Source organism: Manis pentadactyla, chromosome 12 (assembly GCF_030020395.1).
Source record: "Manis pentadactyla isolate mManPen7 chromosome 12, mManPen7.hap1, whole genome shotgun sequence".
NCBI lineage: Eukaryota > Metazoa > Chordata > Mammalia > Pholidota > Manidae > Manis > Manis pentadactyla.
In genome coordinates this window covers 107,958,881-107,985,063 of record NC_080030.1, presented here as the reverse complement: position 1 = coordinate 107,985,063, position 26,183 = coordinate 107,958,881, and the positions used below count along the sequence as shown (strand labels likewise).

Sequence of the window (26,183 nt, the reverse complement as noted above, 5' to 3'; positions counted from 1 at the left end):
CCAGACAGGCAAAGTGACTTTGTTGGGGTCACACAGCTACTAAGGACTTTGCCCATCTCCTTTGCCAAGCCCTGGCTAAAAGGAACTGATTCGTTCACAGTATTGTCTTCAAGTCAGACATGTTTATATAAAATCAAAATTGTAGCCAAGAGATATTTATAATGTAAGAACCTATCAGAATGGTAACATGTAAATCATGCTAATATTATGCACAATGGGTAGGAGAGATTAGGGAAGGCAGGCAATATGCTGATCGCTGCAGTCTAACATCAACCAAAATGAAGATGTGGCAGGGGGTGAAGGGTGCATCTAAAAGAAGAGAAAAAGGATGACTCATAAGCCCAAGTGATTAGAAAAACAATGATAATATTTACAGCAAAAAGGATGCAAATATCAGGGTTATCCTCAATTTTGGAGATGAGGCTAATTTTCCACATGTTGAGTTTGGTATAGTAAATAGGACAACAAACAAATAGCGTGGGTACCTGTGTGAGTGTGTAGGGTAATGGGGTGGAAGCCATTGTAGTGATGTGCCCATGCTTGAGGTTAGGGTAATTACAGATTTGGGCACATTAAACAGCTTAGTGGATCAAGACTTGGTCCAGCAGGCCTGGTAGAGCTCTCTACCAAATCCCACCTATAGGTTCTGGACGAAACACTTCCTATGAGGACGTGTTCCCAAATGAATAGTTAGAAGCGCTTACTTCATTTGCAAATACAGTTAATAATCAAACCCAGTATGCCTGGGAATGCGCGCATGCCCTGGTTGCTAAGGCCCTTCACTGGAACACTGACACCAATCCCCAGAGATTTGCCAGGCCCTTCCCCACCTTCCCATAGTCCTTGTGGGGCTGTCTGCATCCTGACACCTCCTCCATCCTATCATCGCACACTTTGAGTCTGAGCAGTCCCCAATTGTGCAATATCACCTTTGTGTCAAACCAGAGAAACGGGCAAATATTTCTCAAGTCCACTTACTATTCTACATTCCCACTGGTACTATTTTACTTCTGCCAGGGTGATCTTTCTAAACTAAAAATCAAATCACATCACTTCCATTTAGCAGTTTCCTTTAGAATGTCTTGCGAGAGTATCCAGTGCCATAAACTTGAACTGCAATATGCTTTGTGGGTAAAATTGTGATATTTCCAGAATATCTCACTTGGCTTTAGTGGATCTGCATATCAACAGGTGTTCCTTAGGGGTGGATAAAGGTAGTTCATCTCCATGTCAACGGGTAATTACCTGGGCAACTGAGGGCTTCTCTGAACCTGAGAGGTTAGGGGGAGGGCTGGTTTGCTTCTGCTGGAGCAGGAAAGAGAAATGGCCCCCGACTGCAGTTTGTAAGCAATAAACGGGTTATAAACTTTATTTTTCCCTTTGACTGATTTCAGTTTTACAGGTATTTTGTCCCAGGGTTTCCTTTCCCCAGAGTTACACCCTTCATGGCCTTATCTGTAGCTTCTAGCTGTGCTGCGGTTTTTCCTTCCTCTGGGCTCCTCTGTCTGTGTGTATCTCTATGTCGAGGACGCACCTCCCATGAACAGGTACACCCAAAGCACAGGCCCTTGGCCTGCCGAACACAAACTGCTGACCTCGGTTGTGTCGTTTCCGTCCGGAGTCCACTACTATCCTCAAGACTGGGCTGCATGGCTCTCATCCTCTACTGACATGGCTTGTGCATTTTTATGTCCCTGTGACCAGACTGGAAGATCCTGCAAGTAAAACCTGTACTTTGTTTACCACCTTCCTCTTCTCCATGCTCTTTGCCCCGCCCCCACCAGCACCCAGCTCAGGGCCTGGCTCATTGTAAGGACTCAGCACATCCTTGTCACATGAATGGCCAGAATGGTCTAAGAGTCGTAAGGGGGACACGTCTGTTCAGTTAGAGAACACATGGTGCCCTTGGTTCTGGAATGGGACCCTTCCCCTGCCCCACCAATCAGTCAGCATATCTGGCATTCCTGAGATTCTCTGGATCCTTGCTTGGTGAGGCCCATGTACATGGGCATTACCTGGACCCTGTTAGAAATGAAATGTCAGGCCTCATCCTAGAATTCCTGGAGAGAATCTGTGCTTTCCCAAGGTCCCATATACAAGGTGTGTGCGCATTAATATCTGAGAAACACCGCTCTAGGTCACACTGGTGGTACTTCACTCAGAAACCGGCAGTCTATTTTCCTGAGAGAAAGAATGCAAAGGCCTGGTTCCCGGTGCTCCCACAGCTGGGGGCTTGTTTCTTTCTGCCCTGATCCAGGTCTGCGCTAACCTTGCCTGGCCTTAGATGTTTGAAATCCCTTCCTCTGAGGTCAGGGGCCCTTCTGTCTCAAGGAATGGCTCAGGGAATGGCTGCTAATGACTCTCCCAGGCACTGGATCCAGTGTCACCTATGGATGATCCCTCCTGTCCCAGAAAGGGCCTCATAGCCCTGATACCTGGGCAGGCCTCCACCCTTGGCCGATGTGCCAACCACTGGCTGGGAGCAGCCTGTGGGAAACGTGGCCTTCGGGCAAGTGCGGTACTGGGTCAGAGCACAGCAGCTGAGGCCGTAGGTTAATTACGTTTCCTGAGCCTAGAGACCTGAGAGGCACATTCTCCTGCCTACCACAAAGAATAAGGAGAAGATACTGGAAAAAAAGAATACTTAGTGGAGAAGTACTTGAAAAAAGCAAGTGGGGGTGGTTCTGAAGTTGATACAACCAGCCTGGCACTGCCTGATTTAGCAATGAAGAAGATGCAAAAGACTATGTCACACACACAAAATAACAATACCTATAATTGTGTATGTTTTGGAAAAAATACTTGATAAAGGATCTCAGGGAGGGGAGTAAGACCCCTTAATGGGCAAGCAGAAAACACAGTAGATGGTGGCTAACCAGCCTCCTGAGAGTGAAAGTCAAGTTTCCGGAGGGCTTCCTTTGCTGACCAGGGTGCAGAGCCGGGCCCGGCTCCCTCCAGGGCTCGCCTCCAGCAACATGCAGCCTCTTCTTTAAATAAAACTATGACAATATGCACAGAAAATCAGGGTGAACATGTGTTTGGCTCAAGTAGGAGCTTCCCAGAGACTCCAGACTCTCAGGCTGTCTGAGGAGCAGCACGTGCTGACCTGTCCCCTGGCTGGGAAGCAGAGAAATTACCTTCTAAGAGGAGAGACTGGCTCCTGTGCTACGAGAATGGAAAACGTCATCTCTGTCTGACTGTCCAACGCCCACCGGGTGGCCAAGTCAAGCCAATTCTCGCACTAACTACCTGGAGTCAGAACAAGACCCCATGGGTGAAGGCCTCAGTCCTACAAGACTCCCTGCACTTCGGACCCAGCTGCAAATGGGGTTCCTAAGCTACCACTTATGTCCAGCTAACTACACGTTTGGGGGCTTCCTATGACCTCTTCTCTCTCAGGTTTGATAACCCAACTCACAGAACTCAGAACACTTTACTTATGCTTACTGGTTTGTCTTAAAGGATACAACTCAGAAACTGCCAAAGGGAAGAGACGCACAGGCGAGCGAGAGGAAGGATGCGCGTGGCTTCCAGTCCTGGCTGCTGCCGCCGGCTTCCTGCAAGGCAGGGGGTGCGCGCAAAAGTCCCCACCTTCCTGGTTTTAGGAGCTTGGTGCCTGGATCCAGGAATGAAAACCAATATATTTTTTATTAAAACATATACAGTCACTGAAATATACAGGACTGAATGAAAAACACATTTTTCCTGAGACTTCAAGTATAATAATACCACCATCTCAAATCAGTGAGTAAAAAATGGATTTTAAAAATTGTTTAATAAATGGTGTTGGAACAACTAGGTACTCTAGTGGGGAAAATTTAGATCTATACTTATGCCAAATTAAGTTCCAAATGGACCGATATTATTTAAAAAGTATAAATATACCACTTTAAAAAAGGAATTTTTTTTAAGAGAAAGAAGGGCTTTCTAAGAATGTTTCAAAACTCAGAAACCATAAAAAATTTAATTCAACTGCATAAATTAAATTACAAAATACATAGTAAAGCCATCATTGGCAAAGCCAGAAGTTAAGTTGGGGAAAATATTTGCAGTTTATATTACACAAGAGGCTTACCCTTTAGTATTTAATAAGCTTCAATGTATCAAGAAAAAGAGAAACATTCAATATCAAAATGGCAAAGGATTTGGGTAAGGTAATCATAAAAAAATAAAGAAATAAGACTAGCTTGCAAACATGAAAAGATTCTCAACTGCATTCATGATAAGGAAAATTCAAATAAAGATATCATTTAGACTAGTAAAGGTTTAAAAGTCTGATATTACTTGGTGTTGGTGAAGTTGTGAACAAACAGGCTCTTCCATACTTTGCTGAACAGTATATAAACTGGTAAAACCTGTACAGAAGGAAATTTTGCAGTATCTCTTATAAATGCATGTATCTTTTGGCCCAGTAATTTCATCTACAGGAATTTATCCTACAAATATGATCCCACATGTGTGTAATGATAGCATATTTCGAGGTTATTCACTGAAACATGTAATAGTGAATGGTTGAGGTCCCCATATATACTTAATCAGTATGGGACAAGTTAAATAATGGAACATCACATAATGGAATACTTTGCTGCTGTTAAAAACACGGACTACCTTCAAGATATATTGTTAAATAAAGTACAAAAGTTTGTATACCCTGGGAGGCCATTTCTGTTTAATATAGGTGCATCCACACGTTTTACATGCTAGAATATTTCTGGAAGGATACAAAGACACACAAGAAACTGGTAATGGTGGCTGTCAATAGAAAGGGAGCTAAATGGCTGAAGGTAGGGATTGGAGGCAGATTTTTCAAAGAATACTCAGTATGTTTTGACTTCTGAATCATGTAAATGCTTTATTTAAAATCAATGAATAAGCCACAGTGTCTATAGAGAATTTCCTTCATACCAATAGCAAAAATGCCCACATCCTCAAAAGCTGGAAGTGGCCTAGCCCCCACGCTCGGAGGAGTTCTGGGATGATTCATTTTGCGTGGTCTCTCAGTGGCGAGGAAGGACACACCAAGCTTCGAGCTTCGTGGCTTGTACTTTGTGCAGAATGAAGCGAGGTTACCTGCTGGGAGTAAGTAAAGGGGTGTGAAATGTGAGAATAGGATAAAATGAGGCGAGCAGAAGGGTCAACTGAAGTTGGAAACAATAAATTCGCAAAGGTGCCAGTCAGTTTGGGATTTTCTTTGGGAACACTCAGCAGCCTGGGAGCAGGGGTTTAGGAGTGTAGGGGTGAAAAAAATTCCCCTTCTTCCTTTCTAGGTTCTTTAGCTGGTCTAATAATAAAGTTGATATAAGACATTACTAGGAGAAAAACAAATATTGTACATATGTGAGTCCCATAAGAACATGAGACCCAAAGGGCAGCCAGGATATTAGGGCTAATATAATATCCTGGGCTAAGGGAGGGGATAAGGGTCTGGGGATACAAAGGAGAGGAAGCCATTTACAGGAAGGCAAAGATGTTTAGCAAACAAAGGCTGCCCTGTTGTGCAGGTAAGTTTCTTAGGGAAAAAGGCATCTCTGGGAATTGCTCTCTTCTACGTACAGGCCCCCTCTGCAAAGGAAACTTATGCAGATCAGTGAGAAAGCTTTCCTTTTGCCAAAATAGAATATTTTAGGGTGACAAATTCTACTTCCTGTCAGGAGGTAGGTTAGGGTGTGAGGATGGAAAAATGAATATAAAAGATGACTTGACAAAATGTCCTAAGAGAGGCCAGACTGGCCCTTGAGAAGGCTAAAGGACTTCATTAGGTTTGCCACAATTCCAGTCTGATTCTCTGCAGGTCCAGCCATTTGGTTTTATTACTTTCTTAGAAGTGATCAGGCTTGGGGGAGTGATGCATCAATCAAGCTCACAAGAGACTGGTTGATAAAACTAAACCTCAATTTACAAATTTAAAATGAAAATATAAACTAATTGTTCCCGTGACGTAGCACCTCCTTTCACCTTTAAGAAAGTCTTCATGAACAACGAAGTTATTATCAGCTGACCATTTAGTTGATCACTGGACGTAGATGAATGGATAATCTTTACGGACAGAGCCATCAAGCTGTGATTATTTAATATGCCATTCAAGGGACACAACTCATGGTCCCACAGTAATACAGGCACACTGACAAATAATTTTTCTAGAATTAGGCCATTTAGAAAATGGTTGAGTTTTCTGGAAAATAATCTATACCTGTTTTAAATTTCTTCATTCCAACTGTTCTTAGTGTTAATAGGAATGGTTGTTAATGGCCTGGACAATTTAAGCTTAAGAGGCAGATCAGATTATTTAAAGTGTATAGGGATTCTGAAACTCAATTCTGAAAAAAATGCATGAGCAGCTGGGAGGCCACGTCAGGGGCGCGGGTCTCCAGGGGGAGGCGGGAATCTCTCCTTCTGCCCCGGCGTTCCAAGTCTGCACCTGCTAGAGGTGAACTTGGGTCTACTTGTCTCTACGTTTTTTCATGTTTTAAAGGCTTGAGTTCCGTTCCAAATGCTGTGGAGATACGTATACACTTTTAAAAAAAACTTACTGGGACTTTGTGGGGAGTTCAAACGGCTGCACGTCACCCAGTCCCAGGGCGTTACTCTGCTTAGGAGGCCAGCGGGGCCGCACCGCGCCCGCGCGAGGCTTCGCCGCGGCCCCTCTCCCACGGGACACGTGCTAACGGCTCTCCGGGCGGGCGGCCGCGGGAACGGCCAGGGGGCACGGGCGGCCGGGCACACCTCCCCCGCCTCGCCCTGCGGCTTCCATCCCCGCGGCTCTCGAGGCCGCGAAGGCCGCTTCCGGCCTTCTTCCCACCGCGCCGGGCCCAGGCGGACGCCAGCGGCCGGAAGCGCCTGCCCGCGGCCCGCAGCCCCTCGGCCCGCCGGCGGCGCGCTCGCCCGGGGCATTGTGGGCGCCGCAGCCCGGCCGGCCCCTGCCCCGTGAGGCCGCTGCGCCCGCCGCCCCGGCCGGTTCGCGGCCTCGCCTCCGGGCACGAGAGCGGAAGCGGCGCGGCGCGGGGAGGAGCGGCGCGCGGGTGCACGGCCGGCCTACGTGCTCGTCCGCCTCTCGGCCGCGGCGCGCGAGCCCGGAGTCCCCGCGGCAGGCGGCGGCGGCGGCGGCGGCGGCGGAGGGGTGGAGGCAGCCCGCGGCGGCGGTGGCGGCGGCTGCAGCGGCGAAATGGCGGAGACCGTGGCGGACACCCGGCGACTGATCACCAAGCCGCAGAACCTGAATGACGCCTACGGGCCGCCCAGCAACTTCCTCGAGATCGACGTGAGCAACCCGCAGACCGTGGGGGTCGGCCGGAGCCGCTTCACCACCTACGAGATCCGGGTCAAGGTGAGGCGCCGGCCGCGCCCGGGAGCGGACCCCGCGGGCCGCCCCGCCACCGGGCTGGGGCCGCGCTGTCCGCGGGCGGGGCGCGCGGGGCCTGGACGGGGCGGCGGCGCGGGGGCCCGCGGAGGGGCTGCGGGCGGAGGCGGGCGTGGGCGGGGCGCCGCTCGCCCCTCGGGCCGCCGCTCCGGGGATGACATCTGAGCTGGAAAGGGGTAGATCCTTCGAGAACACCGCCCTCGGTGCGCCTGCGGGAGGCCTGCGCGGGGTTGGAGCCGCCCCCGTTTTCTCTCCCCGAGACCCTCCCCCGCGCCGAGCGAGCTGTGCCAGGCCTTCCCGCCCAACGGACGAGCCTGCCGGCGCCCGTTCCGGAGCGGAGCCCGGGGGCGGTTCGCAGACACCCGGCGCCCCGGGCCGAGCCGGCGACGGCGGTGCTCGGGGCTGAGCGACCCTCGGGTGCGGGGCCGCCGTCGTGCCGAAGGCCGAGGCGTGGCCGGGGCCGCCCCCTCTCCACCCCAAACCAGACCTGCGCCCTTAGGCACCTTGCTCTGTTAATTTCGGGATTTGCTCTTCACTGAACTAAAACACTGATCTTAAAATTTCAGAACCAGTATTTGTTGACAGTAAATATTGGAAAGATGCTAATTGAGAAAAGTGCTTCCGTTTCACTCTGGCTCAGGATTAAAGAACTTGCTCACATATGGGAGTATCTTCAAAAACTACTTAAAACTAATCTACCTGTTAAAGGACAAATTATTAAAAATTAACTGTAAGAACTTAGCTTTCATCAGTTTACAGGTTTCTACTAACATCTATTTTCTCATGCACTTTTCTGTGGTAGAAAACAACATAAAGTTTGCCTTCTTAGCTATTTTTTAGTGTACTGTTCAGTAATGTTAAGTATATTCACATTTGAAACTTAAAACACTTTGTAAAAATGATTTATCATCGTGTTCCTAAAAAAAATTAATTCATCAAACTTTAGTAAACAGTTTAATGTTACAAGCTACTCTTTGTCTCTTTACAGATGTGTAAAATGTGAGCGAAAAGCAGTCTTGTTATACTGAAACTGCAAAATCCTGACTCCATTATACCTAGGGAAGTATGTTATCGTCCAAGCCTTGTAAAGAAACGAAGCTTGGTTTTTGTGTGGTTTTTTTTTTTTTGGAATGATCTTGGATTGTCTTAAATATATGGCAGATCGTTGGCTAAGAACTTCCTCTTTTACCCTTATTCACCAGCATGTTTTCCTTTCTTTCTTGTGCTGAGAGAGAGCTTGGTATTGTTTCTAAACTTTCATAGCTAGCACTTCCTGTCACATAAGTGAAGTAAAATCTGCCTACACTTCCTCCATTTAAAAACTTTATCTTGCTGAGTCCCTTACATTGAATGTACTCAAGTATGGTAACTATTTTAAAAATACATCTGATACTTTATTAGAAAATAGCTGATGTGATGCTCAAAAATAAATTGTATTTATGGTATGATAATTTGCATGTCAGAAAATAATCCTTTTTAAGATTGCTTAACGAGTTAGGGAATTAACAAGGTATACACTTACACTGGTTTGTATTAATATAAACCAATTTGTTGTGTGTTAATGACTGGCACAGTCATAAATGCAGGTGCCCTCTAAGAAAATGTATTGAGTTTCTAATGCATATGAAATGCCATTGGGGTTTCTCTTAGTATGTAATGTGTTAAAACTCAGGACGTAATATAGTAAGGCATTAATTAGGTCTTAGTTAAGCAGCATACGAATTTTGAGAATAATTCCAGCCTTTTGTTAAGGTAGAATGGCCAGTGAGATGAATAGATAAATCATTTTGTAATTTTATTAGTACTTTTTTCTAAATTGTTGCTGCTCTCCCTAGCCCTTACTGCCTGCCTTTGCCATTGAATCTGCCATCTGGCAAACCATTTTACGTTCCAGAATTTGGCCCCTTAAACTATCTTACAGTTACTCTCTAATTCTAATCTTGAGAAAATGTTCAATTTTATAGGCTCTGATTGAAATTACTCTTATTCACAGAGTAATTTTATCTGGATGGTGGCACTTTAGCATGCAAGTTGCCCAATCTCCATTTATCTTTTAGTTTGAAGACAGTGTTTAAGACTATTAGGATCACTAGATCAGTATCTCAGGGCTTCTGAAAGTAATTGGTACAGTGTTAATGTTTTTTTAAATTGTTCTAATAGGTAGGTACAGCAGAGAGCACCATAAATGATTTAAGTTTTAGGAACGCTCAGTGTCAACAATTATTTTGTCATATTAAAGAGAAGGCTAAAGGGCAAATTCAGCCACCTTACGAAATTTATGCTATAATGCAACTTTAATTTTCTGGAGATTTTAAATTAGTTAAGATCTGTTGTACCTAAAGAGAATTGTTTTGAACAAGAGTGAAGTTACAAGTTTTTTTGAGCTCTGATTTAAAAGAACAGTTTTATCACTTACTAGCAGAGTAAAGTACACAGTCTAAGTTCCACTTCTCTTTAAGATTGGTATGGGAGTGATAGTACTTAACTTACAGGGCTAAATAACATAGCACATATAAATCTCTTTGGCAATGACTGATACATAAGGGTACTCAAAAGTTACCCCTTTTAAATAATTTGATATCTTGTAAATTAAGTCATTAAAAAACTTACAGAAATAAAAAAGTAAAAGTTATTGAATAGCTAACTACATTTTCTATGTTAATGTGTAGCTGAATTATTAAAGTTAAGATTTTTTTTGGCCAAGAAACCTAGTTAGCCTGAAAGTATACCTTTATTGAGGGAAATGTGGTATAGAAAGAAGCCATCTTGTTTAGTGCCTAATCAAGTAGCTGGGCTTTTTAATGCTTTAAATTCTTATTTTGTTTGATTCCATGTGGGAAGTTCTGATGCCATTTGAGACAGGGTAAATTTCACATTAAGACCAAAAATATTGACTAGAATACTCCATATTTTAAGGTAGTGTGTTAGCTAGATTGTTCTAGTATTTTCTTTTCCGGTTTTATTGAGATATAATTGACATAACATTGTATTTAAGGTAACAACATAATGATTTGCTCTAGGTATGTATTGCGAATGGTGACCTCAGTAACTTCAGCTAACATTCACCACCTGATGTAGTTACAAAAGAAGCCTTTTGAAGCTGAGGCATATTAAAACAGTTGAGTGGTCAAGTTTGCTAATAAGCATTTGACCAAGTCGATTAGTAAAAGCATCTTGACAGTGTTTGCCATTCTAAGCCTGTTTTGGTGATTTTTCTCTGGGTGAGTCCTCTCATTTTAAATTGGGAGTCATTCTTAGCCAAGTTGGAAGCGGAGAAATAAATTAATTCTTAGACTTGTTTTAAGGATTTATAAGCATGTATTATTAAATGACCACTTCAACCGTTGAGGCGTTTTGGTGCCAAAGGACCTCTGTGGAATTCGGGAGCTTTATCACCTGGCCTTGAGATGCTGTCAGACACGCCGGATCTCCATCAAGGAAGGGCATGTTGCTAGCTGTGAAGGTTCTGGGTTACCCACCCCTTAAGGTGGGGCTGGGGAGGCAGTGGCAGTTAAGTAGCCTGTCACCTTGGGTTCCTGGGGCCTCTGACCTATATTGTTCACTTGAACAGATGGTGGGGGGGGGGGGGCGGGCAAGGCACAGCAGGGTGTCTCTCGCCTAAAGTGAATGTTCAGGCTAGTGTCAGAGCCGGGATTAGGTTTGTATTTTGTATTTTGAATTGCTTCCCAGCTGTGGTACATTTAATTAAATACAGTACACTAAAATCTTTGTTACCTACAGCCTAGTAGTGGGCCACCCTCAAGTGTCTGAACCTTTTGAAGGAAATCCCAGTGTTGGCCCTCTTGAACCTGAGCGTTGACTCTTCAGTAATCCACGGTAGGTAAGATGCACCCAGCAAAATAAACAGCTGCAGAGAGCTTCCTGTTAAATTCTGTGCTGGGGTGAGATGGCCTGAAGAAGGGGGGTGTCGACTGGCTGTTGACCCTCCGCTCTGTCCCGCTCTCATTCTTGCTTTGGGCCCCAGGCCTGCTGAACTCCTGGTTCCTGACTGAGCTGCCTTCTCTTACAGCCCTTGTATTCTTCCTCTGCTACAAACAGCCTTCCTTTACCCTCCTCGTCTGGCTACCGTCCCTTGTCCTGCAGGACTCAGCCTTACTGGCACCTTTTTAGAGATTTTGCCGACTCCTTCCTGTGCCCCTGTAGCCCTCCTGGATTGCATTTGTTTGCTTGTCTTCAGCTCCTTTTAGTTCCTGTATCTTCCACCATTAGCCCCCAGAAGACAAGGACATGATCGGCCTTACTTGACAGCTGGTGCTGTGCTTGGCACCTAGTGGACACTTAGGAGTAAGTGAAGTTGAGGAAGGTTAAGTAATTGCCCAAAGCCACAGCTATTAAATGGCAAAACTGGGATTTGAATCTAGATTTTCATACCTTTAGACCCCATACTTTTCCTTCCACTCTTCCTGGACATGCACATCACCTGGGAAGCTTTTGCAGTCTTTGCGATTCTCTCTCAGTGGGGTTGGGGTGGGATTTGGGAAGTGGTAGTTTAAAAAGCACCCCAGCAAGAGCACTTCACTGAATGCAGCAAGGATTATTCCTGGTTGCACCATGCTATTTCTGAGAAATGGTGGGAAGCAGAGAAGTATGAGAAAAACAAATGGAGGAATAATGGTTGGTAGCCTTGATAGGATGGCAAACTCAAAAAATAAAACAAAAAATAGCAGATACTGACAGCAGAGAGGAAAACTAATGACATTTGCTGAAGATAGAAACCTTTTTGGATGGGAGGCAATTTAGATACTGGCTGAAAGCATGCCGACCTGTGCGGCGCAGCGTTGGCTGTGTTCAGCCACGCCAGATCTCTGCCCTGTCTCACCCTATCCTGTCTGTATCTTGTGTAATAATCATAGAAGTAAGCCAGAAGTCAAGAAAAGGCAATATATGTCCATTTAGCAAAAAAAACCTATATTTTATTAATACTGCCACTCTACACCTTTCCAGCGGAAAGTCTGAAAGTGTTTTAGCTCGTAGCTGTCTTGACGATTCCACATAGTGGAGATTTTCCTGTCTTCACCCTCACAAGCGTGCTTGCCCAGAACAAGTGCTGCCCTTCCTAGAAGGCTGGCTGTGGGCACCAGGGCGCGCTGCTGTCTCCGTGTAAGCAGAGCCAGCAGTTCTTTGAACATCAGATAAGAAAGATGGAGTCTAAGATGGTAGTACAGCATGGAGAATGTAGTGATTCTGTAACATCTTCTATGTTGATACTAACAGCACTAGAGGGGGTGAGGATTTAATAATACGGGTAGTTGTTGAACCACTGTTGTACATTTGAAACCAACGTAAGATTGTATGTCAGTGATACTTCAATTTTTAAAAAAAGATGGTGTCCGAGAAAACAGTACTATAATCTTGGTACCGCAGTTTACTGATTCCTTAGTTTAAGTGACTTAAAGCTTTCAACCAAAGTTCTACTTCTTTAAAGAAATATTTAACTTAGAACCTGGGAATTTGGACGTGGTAGTAAAATGCGACGTTTTGCTGTAGCTTGCCAAAAAAGTTGTATCAGTTAGGATACGGTGTGGGCTGTTCTCACAGGCCTCCGCGGTAGAGCGGTCTGTTGTCATGAAGAGGTCTCAGGGAGTCCGGGCTGACGTCGGGACCTCTGTGTCGGCCTCCAGCATCTCACCCACGTTCTAGCCAGAGGGAAGGCCGTCTTCTGCCCTGCGCCAGGAAGCTGGGAGTTAGCTGGGCAGCCCTGAGGAGAGCAAGCAGATGGTGGGGGTCAGTCCTCCTAGGGTGTGGCTGTAGGGACATTCTGATCATTGCCCTTTTTCTTCTGATTCCTGAAATTTCAAATTTTAGAGAAAGTTCATTTGATTTGTGAGTGATAAAATTAAGTTGTGGTTAGTTTTGACAGTTTTAAATGTGAGTGAGTTTTGCGCTCTTCCTGAGAATTTAGATGAGTAGAAAAACGGGGCAAGCATGAAGACATGGCCTATCCACTAGGGGTATTCTGTAGGATTGGAGTTCATGTAGTATTGAAATGATGGAAATCAAACGCACTTGGGGAATCTTAATTTCAAAACATGGGATTATGGAAAATGCATTCAATTTAGGGTACCAGTAAATGATTGAGGAAACAGTAGGTAAAAATTTTAACACTGCTGTGTAGGTTTTTTTCCTTATACAGTCATCAAATACCAGTAAGATCTTAAAGCATAGCCCTTGCTGGGTGCTGAGTGAAATGTTAAGACACCACTGTTTCCTTCTAAAGGCCAAGTTTTTACAAAGACATAACTCTAACTTTGTGAATCATTACATTTCTGCTATTCATGTTAAGGCCAACATCAAGGATTTTCAACTTACAAAAGTTTATTTTCTCACTCAGAGCCTTCTATAGGCTCCTTTTAACAGCCATTTGGAGACAGAGTTGGTGCTGATAAAATTAATAGGCAGCTAGTTCATGGTGGTATAGGGTCATTCAGTAAACGAATGGCAAAACTGAAGATAATGCCTGACAAAACTGTAACCAATTCTGGCCAGGATCATGCTTTCAGTATTTGCTAGCCCAGGATTAATTTATTATGCCATATCACCATTTAATGTTTTGTGTTCTTACATGTTAACTCTCTACATAATATGGCAGTGTCATTATATGTTATTCAGTAATTTTTAAAGACATGTGAAAGCAATTTTAGGAAAGCCAAGCAAACAGAGATGAAACATTAGTGATAAAGTCAAAGTCAGTTGGCTGAACTATTGACACGGATAAATAAGTTTAATGTTGGGTTGTAAAAAGGGATTAAGTTGAAAATTGAGAAACTGATGTTAGCTCTCAAAATGGGACAATATAGTAAATTGACAAAATTTTTATCTTAGTTTAAAAGGGCAGATGATGTACTTAAATAAATTTTAATTGTAGAGCTTTTTGCTTAGATGTTAGAGGGAATGATTCTTATCTATGTATTTGCCCAGTTTTGTTCTCCCAAGACTTCTAATCAATTTTTTTTCTAACTAAATTTCTTTTTAGATTTAAGTTAAATTTGAGTAGCTCCTGTGGGCCAGTTGCTGTGTTGGACCCCTGGAATGCTAAGTTTAATGAGACATGGTTGTTGCATTCAGCAAGTTCACACCAGCCTGAAACAGTACTAGATGTTTTCTTTCATCAGTTTTCCCTAAAAGTGTCCAATAAATGAACATTTATGGACTGCCTACTATATACCAGACACTAGAGGCTTGGCTAAGAGACAAGTACCATATGCCTTGCCCTCAGCTTGCATGTGGGAGGTGGGGAGAGAGGTAAAGTCAGTTTAATTTGGTAGTACTTGATAAAAATAGTCATAGTGTGCAGTGGGAGCCCAGGCCTCCATGAGGGACTAGAAATGTCAAGGCAGAATGGGCCAGTAGTGTTCTAGGCAGAGTGAACGCCTGTCTTTTCTGTCCTTCACTGCCAACATCTAATGGTGTCAGTGACCTGCCAAAGTCACATGATACTAATACTGGACTCTGACCACTTTATGCCCTGAGAACCCTTGTTACTGTCTGGCTGAAACATCTTTCTACCTGTTTGTTTATAATTTGTTTTGTCACAAGCATACCTTGGGCAATTGTTACATCTCAGGCAGTGTGACAGGCACTTTCTCCTGTGTTTTCTTTGCTATAGTTTATCTGACTGACTGTTCCTAAAAACTGTAATGGCTCTTATGTCCAGTTAGATTATTGATATAGACCAGTTAACATTCTTAACAATAGTCAGTTTGTTTCAACCTGACCATGCCTTGTGATACAACCAAGAAAGTCTACCTGCTGTTCCTCCCCCCCACTTAACCCTAATGACCTTCCCTTTTCCCTCTTGCTAAAAATGAAAGCTCATCCAAGTATGTGCACACAGTATAGGCTAATCTGCCAACTAATACTGTGTCGGTTAGCTGTGCATGATAGACCATCCAACTTTAATGACTAAAAACAGTGATTTTATCCCACCGTCTGTGGGTTGGTAGGTGACCTCTCCATGCTCATTTATGTCTAGTGGGTCTCAGCTGGAGAGTTGCTGTTTCTGGCATGTGATAGCATGTCTGGCTGTCCCTTGGGTGCCCCAGTCTCTTTCACATGGCCTCTCGTTTTCATTCTCTGGTTAGACGGGCTTCCTTGTATGGCAGTTTTACAACAGCATTCCAAGAGAATGAAGATGGAAGTTGCAAGATCTTTTGAGCTTTAGGCTCTGAAACTTGCTTTTCACCTTTAGCACATTCTGTTGGTTGGTCAAAGCGAGTTGTAATGCTAGTCCAGGTCCACGGGGGGAGGAAACAGACTCCACCTCTTCGGTAGAAAGAGCTTCGTAGAATATGTGGCTACATTCATCTGCGCACACTGCTTATGAGTTAGGAACCTTCAAATGCCGTGTTTGGTGGGGGGCCTGTGACTTGTGTGACTGGTAAAAAGCAGATGATTCCCCAAGGACGTCCACTCCCTAATATCTAGAACCTGTTACTAGGTTACCTTACATGGCAAAGGAGACTTTGCAGATGTGATTAAGTTAAGGATCTTGGGATGGAGAGCTTGTCCTGAATTTTCTGGGTCACAGAGGTCCTTATACATGAAGTGATGCCGTTGTTGACCTTGAAGACTGAGGAAAGGACCACAAGCTAAAGAAGCAGGCAGCCCCTGCAAGATGGAAAAGAGGAGGAAATGGATTCTCCCTTAGAACCACCAGAAGGCACACAGTGCTAACCACGCCTCCATCAGCCCCGTGGGACCCGTCTGGGACCCCTGACCCCCAAAACTAAAAGAATCGACGTGTGGTGTTCTGAGCCACTAAATTTGTGTTAATTTGTTAGAGCTGCAACAGGAAGCTAATGAGATTGACCATGCCCATCTCTTAAAGGTCATTTCCAATAGGAGACATCCTGGGTACATTCCAGGAGTAAGAATTAGTAGGGACGGGGGCTCAGCCTGACTGAACCTTGGCCATAGGCCACAGCCTTGTCTTTCTTCTTCCCCATGAGAATCCAGCATCATCAGCTCTTACTGTCCCTGGCCTAATCTGCCAACATGTGTTATCAAGGGTGTAGAAAAACATTTCTGCTCATGGAAAAGGGTGAGTGTCTTACTTAGGTTAATAGGCTGTAGAGGGTGGTTTTTCCAAACTAAAGAGAATTACTAAAAACAGTTGCTTTGGTTATCTGGATATAGGTGAAGATGAACAGTTCTGAATGACCAGTGTGTTTTTCAAAAGACTGAATGAAAGAAAGAACCTCATAATCTTTGGTCCTTGCTGCTATGATCTGGTTGGTGCCCTTGTAATGGGCGGGGGGGGCTCATGAGGCGATGAATTACTTCAGTTTTTGGCTCTTGATTAAAATTTAACTTAGAAGTTTTCATACCTCATTATCAAACCTATGACCCTCCATACTCCCAAACAAGGTCTTAAAACATTAGGAGAAAACATTTCTCTGAGGCCTTTATTGGGATAGAAGGGAGTTTGGGAAGCACTTCTCTTCCACTGGCCACAGTAAGACCTGTGAGACCTGCACACGTGAGAAGGGAAGTATTTCAGTTTTGCAACTTGAGATTTTTATAATATCTAGAAATATATTTTTAGATATATTTAAATATTTATCAAAGTCTAAAATATATTTAAATATTTCAGGCAATAAATGTGTACCTACACAATTTCTTCTGGTGTCATGTGATTTTTTGTTTCTATTTTGAGAAGAAACCTGCACCTTAACTGCAGGCAGCTACTTAAAATGAGCAACAACAATCTGTTTCCAAAACATCTACATCCATTTATGACAGGATAGGTCTTAAAAATTGAACTTAAGGGTTAAGATTATGAAATATATTAAAAATATTTACCAGATATGTAAGGTGCCCAGGGCTTACATGAAGAAAGCTCAAGAATGTCAAAGCTAAAGGAGCACTGTAGAAGGATTATAATTACACAGAAACTGATAAAAATAAATAAATAAAATTAAGCCCAAAAGTTGAAGTAGGCATCAGGAATGTAGTTCGGTGGATTATTTAGAAAGAGTATGTTCTTAAATCTGCTTTTCTCTAGAATTTCTGATATGCCTTAATCTGTAACTGCCCTAATACGGTGACCATTTACCACGTGGGGCTGGTCACACTGAAGTGTCAGGTTCTGGTTACCTGGTTCCTTGGAGTTGGAGCGGACTCACCAGACTTGTCTTCAGCTGACTGCAAGTGCTGACTGCCCGTGAGTGTGCAGGGTGGCTCGTGTATGAAGGAGCCAGTGCGTCATGCAGGGCTTTTTCCCTTGAGTTTCTTTGACCTTCTGGCCCCATCTCACTGTGTGTCTAGTTAGTGGTCACTTAGTCTGGTCACTGTTAACGCCAGAGTGCAGGTGTGCACTGACTTTACTGCCCCAACCCCGTTCTCTGCTGATTAAGAAAGAGAAAAATGTCTTAATTCACCCAAAGGTTAGAGACTTACTTTCTTGATAGGATCTTTTTATTACGTCAGGAAAATGAGCACAAGTTGATAAACTATACTTGTTACTCTGTAGTTAACTAAACATGACCTGGGACAAGACTACGTGGTGTCTTGTAAAGTGTCTTACGTTTTTCTCTCCAGTCCTGTCCAGGTTAGATGTAAGGTCTCTGTGGTCCCAGACATTTCAATATACCTGCTTCCAGGTCTGTGGAGAGCCCCAGGCCTTCCCAAAATATTTAAATCAGAGCCCGTCAAGCAATTTCCCATTCTGCGACGTATTTGGGTCTCATAGGTCTTCAACGGTGGCCAGTGGAAGAGCAGTGCTTCCCACAGTCCCTTCCACCCCAATAAAGGCCTCAGAAAATGTCTGTCAGATGAAAACATTGAAGTCTTAACACCTTTTGCATGTAGGCAAACTAAAAACAACTCCCCAGTGGATAGTCCGCTGGATTTTAAAGCACTCTCACCAGTTTTGTCTCAGCATACACACGAGTGCATTCCTTTCGGGAACACCATTCGTGGGTGAGAGTCAGTCGGCTGTCCGGACTACACTGCAAAGCAAAAACAGCTTCAGTTGTAGTGTCCTTGAAATCCTGTAGAAGGATTATAATTACACAGAAACTGATAAAAATAAATAAATAAAATTAAGCCCAAAAGTTGAAGTAGGCATCAGTTAGGAATGTAGTTCGGTGGATTATTTAGAAAGAGTATGTTCTTAGATCTGCTTTTCTCTAGAATTTCTGATATGCCTTAATCTGTAACTGCCCTAATACGGTGACCATTTGCCACGTGGGGCTGGTCACACTGAAGTGTCAGGTTCTGGTTACCTGTTTCCTTGGAATTGGAGCGGACTCACTAGACTTGTCTTCAGCTGACTGCAAGTGCTGAGTGCCTAGAGGACTTCGTTTTTACAGCTTCCTAATTTAAATTCTCGGTGGTTGAACAAGTCACCTAGTTATATTTGAATTGTTGCAACACTTTCTTTGGCAGTTTTTGATGTCTTGTGGTTCTGATTAGTTATTGACTTATTGAAAGCACAATTTCATAGTATCACGTGGTTTCAGAGACATCTTGGCAGTTTTTTGATATAGGTATTGCTAGAAGTTCTATATTTTATGCCAGAATCTGTAGGGACATTTTGATTTTAATTCATAGCTGCTATTATTTATGACTATTAATTCCTACAGTTGCCCTGACATAACATTTTGTTCTCTCACTCTCTGTTAATTCCTTGTGTAGGGCTCCCTACTCCTTCCTTGTCAGCAGAAGACCTGGCGCATATCTTGCTTTCTTGTTGGGTTTTTACTGATGTGTTTATCATATTGTTCAAGTTTCCCTTTCAAGTGTACTAGACTTCTCTTCCAGCTGATCAAAGCATCTGGGGTGGTCTTTCCCTACCCATTATAGAAAAGAACTGGAGAAAGGCTTGAGTATTGACCTGGTTGTGGGGGCAGAGGAGTAGAGCTGTTATTGGTAATTATGTAACATGGACTTTCATTCATGCAGAACGTCCACTAAGTTTTTGTTCTTTGGGAGGCAGCGTTTAATGGTCTTAAGAACCCTCAAATTATAAATGTGAATTCATATTCCGGTTTTGCCCTACCTGTTAATCTGGCCGTTAACTGCCCTGGACCTGTTGCCCATCATAAAGATAAGAGTGTTAATATCTTCCTCAGGGTTACCTGAGAATTAAATGATGTGTATTACGGACTTTAAATACTATCCCATTTATTTAGTATTGGCTGTTGTTTTCTTCCTGCTTGCGAGTCGGCTCTTTCTCCTGCTGCACTCAGAAGAGCTGGTTTCAGTGATTTGTTTTCTGATACATTTTAACAGATCTGCATTTTTTCCTCTGAGTGCTCTGATTTATCATTGGAGTGTGCTTAAGGGAAGCTTGAAACTCCTCAGAATCCCTTACTTATATTCTTACAGAATATGTGAAAGAAACAAGTTACGGCGCCGTGTAGCGGTGGTGGTATGACAGTGTGAATGGGCTGCACACCACAGAACTCTCTTCACCTAGAAAGGTACAGTGGACACTTAAGATGGTAACTTTTATGGTCATGTATGTTTTACCACAATGAGAAAATATGGAAACAAAAATGAGAGAGGGTCAGGTGTTGAAATTTGTGTAATCATTCCTTTCAAGTTACCAAGCAGGGGAGGAAAGCAGTTCTTTGTGACCTTTGTGAAGAATCTCATTCCTTACCGTTTTATCTTAAAGTCTTTTTTATCTGATGCTAATAAAGCTACTCCCGCTTTCTGGTAGTTACTTGTAGGTGGTACCATTTATCATCCTTCACTTTTAACCTGTCTCTTCTAGACAGGATATCGTGGGATCTTGTTTTTTGATCCAATCTGGCAATCTCTGCTTTTTAATGGGAATGTTTAATCCTTTTATGCTTAATGAAATCATTGGTATGGTGGCTTTATTTCTTCCATTTTGGTATTTATTTTCTGTATGTCTCATGTTTTTGTTTCTCTGTTCCTTCTTTACTGTTCTTTGTTAGGTATTTTCTAGCAGACCATTTTAATTCCTGAGAATTTTTTACTTCTTTTAAAAAATTGTTCTTGTTGTTTGATCTGGGAATTACAGTATACCTCAGCTGTTCACAATGAATTCAGATTAATACTAACTTTAGTCCAGGTAAAATACAAATAATACAGATATTTCATTCCAAAAGACCTACATATCCTCCCCCTTCCTTGTGCTATTATTGTCATGTGTATTACATCTTTCTGTTATAAGGACAGAAATACAGGTTTGTAATTATTCTTACCTGTGTAATTATAGGTAAGAATTATCTTTACTGCTGCTCTTTATTTCTTTTGTGTGGATCCCAGTTACCATCCGCTCTCCTTTTTTTCCAGCCTGAAGGGCTTTCCTTACTATTTCTTGTAAGGCAGATTTGCTTACTATGAATTCTGGCAGTCTTTTTCCTCCAGGAATGTCTTACTTAATCTTTATTTTCGAAGGATAGTTTTGCTGGATGTATCAGTTTCCTGTTCCTGCAGTAAAAATTATCATAAACGAGGCACCTTAAAATATTACCTCACCAGTTTCTTCTGTAAGTCAGAAGTCTGGGTATGTCTTAGCTGGGCCCTGTCTCAGGGCTCACAAGGCCCACAGCTGGTGTTGGCCAGGGTTGTGGCCTCATCTGAGGCTCAGGATTCCGAGCAGGCTCACAAGGTTCTCAGCAGAACCTGAAGCTCTAGAACTGACGATGGCTTCCGTCTCGAAGGGCAGTGGGAAATCTCAGGTCTCAGGAAAATCAAAGCCATCTTTTAAGGGCCTCACCTGATGTAGTTTAGTCTGCCCTCAGAAGTTCTCCTCCGATTAGGGACTTTAATTCCATCTGCAAAAACCTTCACTTCAGCCTCACCCCCACACTCAGTAAAACCTAGTTATATCTGATTTGGGGTAGGGGCGGCCTGGGAGAGGCTTTGCCAAACTCCTCACCCCACTGGCCCAGCAGGTCCACCTGTGCTTTTTTACACTACACCTTTCTTTTAGCATCCACATTTTGAAGATAAAAGGTTTTACTCACATTATTATGCTTTTAACATTAATTTATGGGTGCTCAGAAACACTTATGCAATGTTTAAATGTTTTTCAAAGCTTCTTAACCAAGTATTACTTGGCTCCTTTCACATAGTTGTTGAGATATTTATTAAATTCTTAGTAGAGCTTTTTTTAAGCTGCATTAACATCTGCTTTGGGTCAGGTACTGTAACTATAGTGTGCCTAAAGAGCATGAACTTTGAACTTGAACATGGGTAAGAATACCCTCCCTCTCTGCCTAATAGTAGACATGTGTCCCTGACAAGTTACCTTACTCCTCTTTTTGAGTTTCTTCAGCAGTAAAATGAAACTGAGGAGGTTAAATGTGACCTGGCATAGTATTTGCCCTACACTAAGAGTCCAGTAAGTGTAATATGTATGAAGTACTAATAGCTCCTATGAAATTATTGAAGTTATACCGTGGCAGTGTCTGCATTTTAAAGATGATGGAGCTCAGATTTAGAAAAGTAACTTGATGTGGCCATAGTGTTAATGAGTTCCAGAGGAGCGCGTGAACCCAGGAATTGGAAACAATGTCACAGGTTTGTGATTAGCGTCTATTATGTTAAATCTACAGTCATACAAAGGAAATAATGAGTCTGTATACTCAAATACATGTTTGCTTTCATTTTTCCCCCAGCAATGTAACATGTCGGGAACTTCTGTCACTGAAAGTGATGTAACAATTGTTTGAACCTTAAAAAGTCTCTAGGGTACAACCTTAGTGGCTTTAACCTTGATTATCTTAGGTAGGTGAATGGGAAAAAAATCTTGGCTTTAAACTGCTTATCCACAAAGTTTGAACATCTAAACTTGAAAACTTCTGATACATAATGATGTAAGCAGCCATGAAGTAGACTTAGAAAAATTGTATTAAAGTCTCTAAACCTAAAAGGTTGGGCATATGTTTATCTTTACCACAATAATGTACCCCTCAGATTGTGTACCGCCTTGCGGAGACTCCCCCATGGTACTCCTGTGTCCCTCATCTCCCTCTCCTGACCCTGACCTCTAAGTCTGCTAAGTCGTGGACCATGTCCACATACTCAGTGTCCATGGTAGATTCTCAGTGCCTTCTATGCCACATTCTTATTACTGTTTTAAGTGACACCCAGTTTAATGGCTTATGAGACTTCATAATTAATATTTGTAAATGTCATGACTTAAAGTATCTTTTTACCATACTTCCTAGTAGGGCTTGGGGGCTAGAGATGAAGGATCTGGAATGATTTCCTTTCCTTACCGACTTCACACCTCAGAGGGGAGGGCAAGAAAGGGCAAGTGTGCAGAGAAAGAGGCCTGACCCAGGACTCGGGAGTGAGCTCGATACGAGGGAAAGAGCCAGAACACCCTGCCCTCCAGCCTCACTTCAGACACTGAGTATGCCTCGCAGTCAAAGGGGGTATGCTGGCCAGAAGCTTTACAAAGAATACCTGATTATTAATGTAGTGAAACCTTGGGTGACAAGTTGGAACTGCTGCTGCGTCCTGTGCTCTTAGCCATGCTTGTTGTGAGGACTCTTAGTTACGCACTGTTTCTCATAAAAAGATTTTTGTTAGAGATTTGAGTACTTCCAGGTGATTAGAACAGCCATCTCTATGGGGCTTCATGGGAGGAGTAAAGTATTGTAATGGCCCTGCTGTCAGTCTGTAAATTTAAAGTGTGCACGTATACATGGGTTAATATCGTGCTGACCACTCTGACTAGAAGAGAAAGGATTCTGGTAGTACAGGCATCCCTCATGTCTTAGAAGATTCATTAACCCCTCTTACGTTTTCATAGTTTTCCAGGAAACATCTCATTATTTGAAGAAACACCTCAGCTTCATTCTTTTATAATATAGATGGCAAAGTTAATTTCATACTATCTATTCTTAGAGGCCTATCAAGTTTACTGTAGAGAAAGCAACTCAGTTTCAAATTACAACTTTTATTTTAGAAACTTGCCTTTGTTTAGCATAGAAAAACTTGACTTCAGTTTATTTTTGTCGGCTGCTTAAGTAATGGAGAAACACTTCTTTGGTGATAATCCAGAATCAAGTAAGTAATTTTTATTTTCTGGGAACCTTAGTTGCACAGAACATAGCCAAGAGCTAATATGGTTTCATTTGCATGTGGAGCTGAAAAACAACACACACACACAAGAGAAATAGACTCACAAACAGAAAAGATGGTCGGTCACCATGGTTGTGGGGGGTGGGGTTGAAATAGGTGAAGGGGATAAAGAGGCACAAACTTCAAATTATTAAATAGCTTAGTCACAGAGATGGGAGTATAGTGTGGGGATTATACCACATAATATTGTAAGAAATTTTTGTGGGGACACATGGTGATTACAGTTAGCATGGTGAGCATTTAATAATGTATGTAACTGATGAAACACTAAGTTGTTCAACTGAAGCTGATATATTGTACATAAACAAATTCCAATAAGTGATTTCTTAAAAAGCTAATAAGCAAGAGTAAATTGCAAAGAGTTTAAAAATTTTTTAAGTCTGTATAGTTTTTAGGTATGTTTTTATATGTGAAGTACTCTTCTCTCAATCTGCTTCTTGATAGTATAATTCAACCAGTGTCAGGTCACTGGTTCAGTTATCTATGGCTGTGTAACAAATAGCCCCAACAGCTGGTGGCATGAAACAGCAACAGTTACCATTCACTTCATCACAGCTCTGCAGTTTGCTCAGGTCTTTGAAGGGACTGCTTATCTCTGTTCTCCTTGATACCTGCTAGAGGGGTCATTTCCAAGGTGACTCTTTCATATGGCTGGCTGGCAAATTGGTGCTGGCTGTCATCTAGGAGCTCAGCTGGGACTGTTCATCAGGGCCTGAGTTTTCCCAGGTATGGATAGCTAGATTTCTAACAGAATAATAATGCCCAAAAGGACAAGCCCCAGTTCACAGATACTTGCTAATGAACGATCGATGAAAGGCGGTCACATCCATGGCCGGCTGAGTAGTGAGACACAGAAAGGGAGACCCTGAGAGGCACGGTTCACCGCAGGCCACCGAAGTGACAGCCTCTGTCGGTGCCATGCCCCCCTCAGTCTGCAGCACAGTTGCTTCTCTGAAGGATGTTTTGAGCCTTAACATTCATAGCCTTTGGCCCAGTAATGTCACCTTTAGGTGTTTGTCCTAAAGAAAATACATAACTTCCCTGGATCTGTATCAGGGCTTCATCTAGCTCTCATCCCCATTTTGCCCAGAGTCAGATAACTGGCTAATGCAGGAGTTAGAATCAAAACCAAATTGGCCGTCATCAGAGAAATGCAAATTAAAACCACGATGAGATATCACCTCACACCAGTTAGGATGGGCACCATCCAAAAGACAGACAACAACAAATGCTAGTGAGGATGCCAAGGGGAACCCTCCTACACTTCTGGAGGGAATGTAAATTAGTTCAACCATTGTGGAAAGCAGTATGGAGGTTCCTCAAAAAACTCAAAATAGAAATTCCATTTGAACCAGGAATCCCACTTCTAGGAATTTACCCTAAGAATGCAGCAGCCCAGTTTGAAAAAGACATGCACCCCTATGTTTACTGCAGCACTATTTACAATAGCCAAGAAATGGAAACAACCTAAGTGTCCATCAGTAGGTGAATGGATAAAGAAGATGTGGTACATATACACAATGGAATATTACTCAGTCATAAGAAGAAAACAAATCCTACCATTTGCAACATGGATGGAGCTAGAGGGTATTATGCTCAGTGAAATAAGCCAGGCCAAGAAAGATAAGTACCAAATGATTTCACTCATCTGTGGAGTATAAGAACAAAGAAAAAACTGAAGGAACAAAACAGCAGAATCACAGAACCCAAGAATGGACTAACAGTTACCAAAGGGAGAGGTACTGAAGAGGATGGGTGGGAAGGGAGGGGAAAAAGAAAGGGGGCATTATGATTAGCACATATGGTGAAGGGGGAGGGGCATGGGGGGTGCAGTGCAACACAGAGAAGACAAGTAGTGATTCTGTAGCATCTTACTATGCTGATGGACAGTGACTGTAATGGGGTATGTGGTGGGGACTTGATAATGGGGGGAGTCTAGTAACCATAATGTTGCTCATGTAATTGTGCATTAATGATACCAAATAAAAAAAAAACAGATTGGCCGGTTCTAGAGCTGTGTACTTAACCATTGTACTATACCACCTCTCACATAGGTAGTGGCCATATACAACCATGTAATAATATCAAATGAGAAGCTAATAATTAAGCATATTTAATAAAAATAACATTTGTATATATAAAAGTCTGGAAGGATATATAGCAAAAGAAATACCTACAAATGAATCTGCTGTTCAAATTTTTTTTGTAAGGCTGATTTTTATGAGCATACTGTGCAAACTTAAGCTAATATATTCATATGTGTATGTTTTATGTCTATTTTGTTTCTACCCTGATTACTCTAGTACAGGTTTCTACTCTTTTCTCTAAACAGTAAGGGTCTGTTGTGAATTATGTTTGTAATGCTACATGTAAATCTTGGAAAATCTCCTGGCTTCACACTACTCCCTCCCATACTGGAAATAGCTCTTGAGGGGAATGTCTCTCTTAGATCCCTGTAGTCTATACATGCCTGATACTGCATATAAAGATGTTTAGAATACACTTACTGAATAGAGCTTCTTAACTAATATTTTTTCACTGGTTTCCACATCACAGTTTGACTTAATGGCTTTGCATCCCATTTCCGGTTAGTATTCTCATCATGTTAATTCCATATCACTGTCCTTGAAGAGGTACAGTGTTACTGTCCCTATGTGTCCTGGCTCAACTTAATCTCTTAGTGATCAGACAGATCCCTGAGCTGCCCTATCCTGGTCCCCATTTAGTAGGT

At 42.8% G+C, this 26,183-nt stretch overlaps 1 protein-coding gene across 1 annotated transcript in view; it reads left to right on the top strand.

Annotated features, from left to right (window-relative positions):
* Nucleotides 1-7,050: 7,050 nt before the first annotated feature.
* SNX3 (sorting nexin 3) overlaps nucleotides 7,051-26,183 on the top strand; it is a 34,020-nt gene continuing 14,887 nt past the window's right edge. The window contains exon 1 of the mRNA XM_057489465.1: nucleotides 7,051-7,324. Within this exon, the coding sequence (XP_057345448.1) occupies nucleotides 7,163-7,324 (162 nt within the window). The 5' untranslated portion in view covers nucleotides 7,051-7,162. The remainder of the gene's footprint in view (nucleotides 7,325-26,183) is intronic.